This window comes from Octopus bimaculoides, chromosome 2, assembly GCF_001194135.2.
Source record: "Octopus bimaculoides isolate UCB-OBI-ISO-001 chromosome 2, ASM119413v2, whole genome shotgun sequence".
Taxonomy (NCBI): domain Eukaryota; kingdom Metazoa; phylum Mollusca; class Cephalopoda; order Octopoda; family Octopodidae; genus Octopus; species Octopus bimaculoides.
The window spans coordinates 144120911-144128951 of NC_068982.1; the positions used below are offsets into that span (position 1 = coordinate 144120911).

At 36.8% G+C, this 8041-nt stretch overlaps 1 protein-coding gene across 1 annotated transcript in view; it reads right to left on the reverse strand.

Moving 5' to 3' along the window:
* The window catches only part of LOC106875153 (2-oxoisovalerate dehydrogenase subunit beta, mitochondrial), a 30760-nt gene that overhangs the window by 4310 nt on the left and 18409 nt on the right, over nt 1-8041 (reverse strand). Inside the window, exons 3-6 of the mRNA XM_014923169.2 lie at nt 5210-5278; nt 4460-4593; nt 2841-2996; nt 749-920 (exon numbers count right to left, since the gene is read on the reverse strand). Of these exons, the coding sequence (XP_014778655.1) occupies nt 749-920; nt 2841-2996; nt 4460-4593; nt 5210-5278 (531 nt within the window). The remainder of the gene's footprint in view (nt 1-748; nt 921-2840; nt 2997-4459; nt 4594-5209; nt 5279-8041) is intronic.

Genomic DNA, 8041 nt, shown 5'->3' on the forward strand with positions numbered 1-8041 from the left:
ATATGTATGTATGTATGTATGTATGTATGTATATATATACATGGATACACATACACACACACATATATAAAGGGTCAGGGGTAAAGATCCCCTTCAGTCATGAATGATCATGGGATTGCACCTAGAAAGTTACCCTCCAAGGCACAAATTTGGGCAAGGCTGTTTATGGAAGACCAGCAGTTGCCCATGCACACCAGCCTCCCCTCTCCACACCATTGATGTTATCCAAGGGAAAGGCAAAGGCCAATACAGCTTGGTACCAGTGACATCCCAACTCATTTTTACAGTTGAGTGAACTGGAGCAAGGTAAAAATAAAGTGTTTTGCTCAAGAACACAACACGTCCCAGTCCAGGAACTGAACTCACTATCTCATGATTGTGAGTCCAATGTTCTACCCACTGAGCCATGTACCTTCACTATGCTGATACATATATGTGTGTACATGCATGTGTTTGAATATTTACATTCTTGCATGGAAGTGTTGAACACAAAACAATGAAATTATGTTGATATTCTGTTAATAAATTGTTCTCCACCTTTGTGCTTTTGAGAACAAGTGGAATTTTTAAAAATCCCTCACTTGAAAAACACATCAGAATTAGAAACAGGAAAGGCATCTAACTGTAAAACAATGTCTCAATACATGTCTAATCCATGCTAACATGGAAAAATGAACATAAAATGAACAAATGACTGAGATCAAGGAAATAATGGAGCAGGTAGATTTAAATAAAATTTGAGATTTACCTTCCACAATTACTTCAGCTTTAGACAATGGTATTTCAAAGGAACCGACAGGAACCTCTTCTACCGATGACCGATAAAGAATTTTAGGTTCAAAAAATATACAAGGGTTTCTGTCTTTGATACAGCTTAAAAGAAGACCTTTTGCTTGAATTGGGCCACGTGGGATAACAACCTGAAAAAAAAAAAAATTCATCATTTTTATGTCTATTTTGCCATCATGAATTGAATAGGTTATTTTGTATCAAAGCATCTTGCCATTGTGCGAGTCCTTTGTCATTTCCTTCAAGAAGTTCAGTCTTGTGAGATCAACGATCACTATTACTTTATGTCTTCCTTTTCCACAGTTAGATCACTTGGCACTTCTTTACCTAACTCATCTCTTACAGGCATCAACACAGGCTCTTTTCTGGCTCACTACATCTGCTTTCTTTTACACCCCGTTTTTTCTCAGCTCATTTGTTCACTATCCCTCATGCTACAGCTACATTCTCTGCCTTCATACCTTTAATCATGCTTCCAATCATATAGCTGTCAACTTTAATAGCTGATCCTTCTGTTAGTTTTACTTAGAATAAATCTTCTTTCTATCATATATTATCCTCAGTCAATGGCTTCTTGAAGTAAAATTTTCAAACATCTTGGTGTCAGCAAAGACAGCCTCATTACTATCATTTTGTATATACTTTTACCCTACAATATCTTGTTTTACACTGACACACTGCTTTGCAATCTGGAACACCTCAGGTCTCTGGCCCTCTCATTGCTGAACACTAGCAAACTCTTACTTTCAATTTTTTTTTTTTTTTCTGATATACTATACCTAATGTGGAGGTGCAATGGCCGTGGTTAGGGCAGCAGATTTGCAGTCATAGGATTGCGGTTTCGATTCCCAGACTGGGCATTGTGTGTGTTTATTGAGCGAAAACACCTAAAGCTCCACGAGGCTCTGGCAGGGGATGGTGGCGAACCCTGCTGTACCCTTCCACCACAACTTTCTCTCACTCCTTACTTCCTGTTTCTGTTGTGCCTGTAATTCAAAGGGTCAGCCTTGTCACACTGTGTCACGCTGAATCGCCCCGAGAACTACGTTACGGGTACACGTGTCTGTGGAGTGCTCAGCCACTTGCACGTTAATTTCACGAGCAGGCTGTTCCGTTGATCGGATCAACTTGAACCCTCGACGTCGTAAGCGACGGAGTGCCAACAACTATACCTAATGCTTAACATCTCTCCTGATATTGTTCCTTGTTTCCTCACTTCATTCAAATATTTTCAGAATTGTCTGTCCATGTCCATCCACATCTGTCTATCTGGTTGCTATGTGTTGGATGGGTCATTCTGCTCATCTAGTTGGGTCTGGGTATCATATCTGATTTATAAGTTTCATTATATAATATAAATATCCATTTGTAAGCAAGAATCTTAAGATACAAAATACAGGCGTCATGATAACAACTGAACCAGACTAGAAAGTTGCACATTTGATTATGTGAACAACACTTATTTTTCAATTAAGCATTCACATATCCAACTGGGTAGAAGACTTTGTTGGTTACCTGCTTTAGGACCGTCCAGACTAGCTCCCTGGTCCAACTTAATATTTCTTATGTTCCACTTCCCAATATAGTAACCCAAGTGTCATAATCTTTTCCCCTACAACAACTAGTTTCAAAGGCCTTGTAAAATTTCATTGACACTGTTCTTCCTCTTCTAATGCATTAAAAAATTGTTTATGTTATGCAGAGTTTATATCATGTAATATGAAATATGCAGAATTTGCTTAATAACTTTACATAGCAGGGTTTGGTGTATATAAAACTCTTTTCTCTCCCACAAACATACCTGTAATACAAATTCTTTCAAAGTATCTTGATGGTACATGCTGTATGTCATGAAGTTGGCACATGTGTGTCTGAAGTTTCAATACACCACCACCAGAGATATTTTCTTTTTGATTTTGTGTATTTCCAAGAAAAATGTAAATACGAGTAAAACTTTCAGAAAATTCTGTAGACAAGGAGCTTCTAGAATTGTATAGTCAATTTTCTTTTTTGATTGCAATTGATCTTATTGAATTAATTATAATAGTTACCTTTAGTCCAGGGACATGGGCAAAAAGTGCTTCAGGGCTCTGTGAATGGTATAAGGCACCATGTCCTACTGCACCCGAAGGTGTACGAATGGTAAGACCACCAATGTTAAATAGATTACCAGTACGATATCGGAATTTTGCAGCTTCATTCACAATCTGAAATGGGAAGAACAATATATTTTTTTTGCTTTTGAGTTGCATTAATAGCAATAGTAATAACATCAAAGAAAAAAGTTATAATTCTTTTGGTATACCACAATGAAAGTGAAAATATTAGAAAGTAGAATATAATGTAATAGAAAAAACCCCCAACAAACTACACTATTGTATTGTTTAACCCAAGGTTAACTATGTAACAAAGAATTCTCCCCCAGGGGCATAAAATTTATTTTACTGTTTAAACTAATATTACTATTTGTCTATGTAGAACAACATAAGTTTCTCAGACACTACTGTTTTGCTATATGATTAATCAGACCTAAGGTAAAAGGCAGTCTAGCAGGGATCACTCAATTTATTTTCAAATATAACTTATAATGGGACTACACGTTATGTTCTAGAGCAAGACACTTAATTTTACATCACTTCAGCCCACTCAGCTTGCAAAACTGAGTTGTACCTGTATTTCAAAGGGTCAGCCTTGTCACACTGTCATGCTGAATCTACCTGAGAACTATGTTAGAGATATGTGACTGTGGAGTGCTCAGCCACTTGCACTTTCATTTCATGAGCAGGTTGTTCTATTGATTGGATCAACCGGAACCCTTGTTGTCGTAACCGACAGAGAGCCAATTATACACATGTATATATTCTTTTGTGCATCTCACCTTAAAAGCTGCAGCCATGCTGGAGCACCACCTGTGTAATCACTTTTTCCATGGCTATTCTTAAGTGGTTGGCTTTTGGTGTAGGAGGGGGTTTAACACTGCTGCCCAATTTTGTCTTTCTTACCAGAGAAGATTCCGAGCAACTTGCTTTGCTAGACATGTTTAGCAAAGTTGATTGGAATCTCCTGCCTAACTTTAAACTCAACCTGATGGAAGTGGAATTTTTCATGATGTAATTGATCTATTCATCAATAAAAGAAATGCTATTGAAACAGTTGTTATGAACCTTTAAAATCTACTTGTGTTCTTCTTTTATATTAAGGCCATACCTGCAACTATCCCTATGTTGGATCTATAACTTACATTGGATCGTGAACCTACATGTGTATATGTACATATATCTATATGTGTATGTATGTGTGTATATATATATATATATATATATATATATATATATATATATATATATATATACACACACACACACACATACACATGTATTATAAACCCTACAATTATTTTTAGAACAAAGCTTAACTCTTTTAAGCCTAGATTGTAGGATAACCTTGGAAAAACTAAATTGCAAAATAAGTCTTAGGGATTATAGGGTTTAATAATATTTGTACACATCGTTGAGATGTGTTGAAAGATGCTATATTGCAGACATGTTCAAATGATGCTATATTAAAAACTGGGATAAGATATGATAATGAAAAGCACTGGAATTTAAAATATTAGCAATATGCCATTCAATGGGAGCAATTTTTAGTAAACAAAATCTGAAGAACTGACTTGGTCAAATGCAGGAAAAATATAATCAGCAAATTGAATTTCAGCGATAGCAGTTGCACCTGTTGTTGCAATACCAATTCCAAATGCTACTATTCCTTGCTCACTGAGGGGAGTGTTAAAGACCCGATCTTTACCTAAATAAAATAGAAATGTATAAACTTTGAAAAGACACAGAAATTGATTTGTTTTTGGTGAATTATGAAACAATTTAACTCTAAAATCTATAAGTTTATTTTTTTCTTATTGGTTACATTTTCAAACCTTCCAGAAGAGATTTGTGAATTTAATATCAGTATTTTTACTTGTTTCAGACACATTTTAGCCATTCAAAAAACAATGAGTTTCAGTAGAACTATATCAGTGACCAAATTGCAGATAATGCAACAGACATTTTAACACCAAATAATAAACGATCAAATGAAGTTAACAGTTTTTGTGTTTTTTGAATGTCTAAATTTACGTCTTCCATGATGTAATTGGTTTAATTTCACAGATCAAATCAATTACTCGGCAGTACAATTTCGAAATAGAAGTTTGTCATTATTTCAAAAGTAGTTATTAAGAAGTGACTGTTGAGACATATATATAAATAAACAAATATTAAAAGAAAAAGAAACGTAAAAGTTGATTAAAGTGAACCCAGTACCTGACCAGTACACATCTTATTAACTTTGAAAGGATAAAAGATAAAGACAACCAAAGCAGGATTTTAACTCATAAAAGAAGAAATAATAAGATGTTAAACATTACCAAATTTATCTTTTAAGCCTACAGTACATCGGAAAACTCCTCCAAAGGCTACATCTTCTCCAAATATAACTGTAGATAAAAAACATAAATAAAACATGCATTAAATTTTTAACTTCAGTGATTAGTAAATAATACATCAACTGATTTGCTATTTTTTTTTCTTTAGGCAAAATAGTGTTACAAATATTTTGTTGTCATCACTTTTATGTTTTATCATTCTAACATTGTTTTCAAGATTATTTTAGATGTGGCTGTATGGTTAAGGCACTTGCTTCCCAGCCATGTGATCTTAGGTTCAGTCCCACTGCACAGCATCTTGGGCAAGTGTCTTCTATTATAGTCCCAGATCAACCAAAGCCTTGGGAATGGATTTAAAAGACAGAAACTGAAAGAAGCCCATGGTGTATGTATATATCATCATCATTTAACATCTATTTTCCATGCTAACACGGGTTCGCCGGTTTGACAGGAGCTGGCCAGGCTCCATGTCTGCTTTGGCATGATTTCTATGGCTGGACACCCTTCCTAACGCCAACCATATATTTATATGGGGGAAGGCTGTATGAGGCCCAACACTTGAAAGGAACTCAACCACTTTGCCTCCATGAGGCCCAACGCTTGAAAGGAACTCAGTCACGTTGTCTCCGTGAGGCCCAATGTTCAAAGGTTGATTTTTACATGCCACCAGCACAGGTGCACTTGGCTTGATGAGTCCTCTTAAACAGAGCATATCACCAAAGGTCTTGATCACTAGTCATTGTCTTCCTGGGTCTACCTCTACCACAGGTTGCCTCCAGAGTTAGAGATCAGCACTTTAAATGAGTTATGGAGCAACTATATTGTTACTATAACAATGAAATGATAGAATGAACATGGAATTGAAAAACCTTGCTAAGACTTGAGTATAAACCTGCTATACAGGTTTCACAGTGTTGATAGACAGAAGAATACTGAGAACAAAAATTAAACAACAACAAAGTCAATATATTATGCTGTGTAGAAAAGAAAGAAACAATGTTGCAGACAATTTGTCTTTTGTTAAGCTCTACTTGTAGAGAAGAAGAAAAATGTGTCTGTATTCAATAATGGAATGGAATTGAGTTCCCATCACTGCATTCCTCTTCCTCTTTCCTCCATCTCCCACTTTACTTTCTCACTCTTGTGAACTTTCAGCCCACTCACCCTGTTGCCTCTGTAATACTTCACTTATGTTCACCCCATCCCACCACTACACCTTGAGGGTACACCCCCAACATATCTCCACCACCACCACCACCACCTCTCTCTCTCTCTCTCTGTATTTCTCCTCCTTTTGCCAACTGGGGTAGCCATGTATCTCCTGTACAACAACACATCAGTTTCTGTGCCTCTCATCAACTGGCATAAAGCCATCTCGCTCAGTTTTCCATGCTGGTATTGGTTAGGAGTTCTCAACCATTTTCTATCTATGGACCTCAATAGTCACTTGACATTTAAAAACTAGTTTTATAGAAACTTCTATCGAAATTCCTATTTGTTTTGTTTTTCACACATTAACTCATGTAGGTTGAACTATGTAAAATGATAGAGAAAGAAACCTAGCTGTTTCTTGCAATACATACATCTAAAGCAAAATTGTTTTAGGGGTCCTTAAAATACTATTGTGGATCCCCAATTTACTATTTTGTTGCATGGATCCCCAAAATTTCTTACATGGACCTTCAGGGGTCATATGAACCCCAGTTAAGAACCACTGGGTTAGATAGATACTAACTTAAGGCAATATTTTATGGTTAGATGCCATTCCTGTTTTTCAAGTAATTTTTTTTTATCCCACTTGATTTCAAAAGTGTATATTGTCCACAGGTAATATAAATATGACATCACTATCTTTTGTTCAGCTAATCTCATGTAAAGACATGGAAACATCAACATGTATGCACACAGACACACACACATATATTGTGGAGAAAATAGCAGTTGTGCAAGATGGTGCATGGAGAGTTCAGTTGGATGAAAAATAAGAAGAAAAGTGGTTTGTGGTGGGACAGGAGGGCAGAAATGATGCTAGTAGCTAAGGTTGAATGTCTGTCTGCATGGACAGCTGGTTGAGAGTAACAACATTGGAGAAAAGAAAATGTAGCTGAGATGGAGGAACTGTTAGAGAGGGATAACATTTGATGTGTATTGAGTAGAATGAAGAGAAACCAATTTATGTGTGAGAGTCTGTTGGCGAAAAGGTTTGTGTGGTTAATTGAAATGGAAATCAATTGAAATCAAAGTTGACAGATGTTTTAGAGATGGTAGATGTGAACTCTAACGTAGGGTGGAAAAAGTTGCTAAAAGAAATGGAGATAGTGTTGGTACAATAATCAATATAACAGCTGTATAACTGTTTTAGAGGGTGGAGGCCTCTAAAACAAGCGAAGATTTGGGCTTCAGTATATCCAAAATCTGGATGGTACAGCTAGAGGTGAAAAGCCTAGTACCCATAGCCACTCCAGTGAACTACAGATAATGTATGTTGGCAGATGATGTATGTTGAGGGTTCCAGTTGATCTGATCAACGGAACAGCCTGCTTGTGAAATTAACATGCAAGTGGCTGAGCACTCCACAGACACGTGTACCCTTAACGTAGTTCTCGGGGAGATTCAGCGTGACACAGTGTGACAAGGCTGACCCTTTGAATTACAGGTACAGCAGAAACAGGAAGTAAGAGTGAGAGAAAGTTGTGGTGGAAGAGTACAGCAGGGTTCGCCACCATCCCCTGCCGGAGCCTCGTGGAGCTTTAGGTGTTTTCGCTCAATAAACACTCACAACGCCCGGTCTGGGAATCAAAACCACGATCCTAT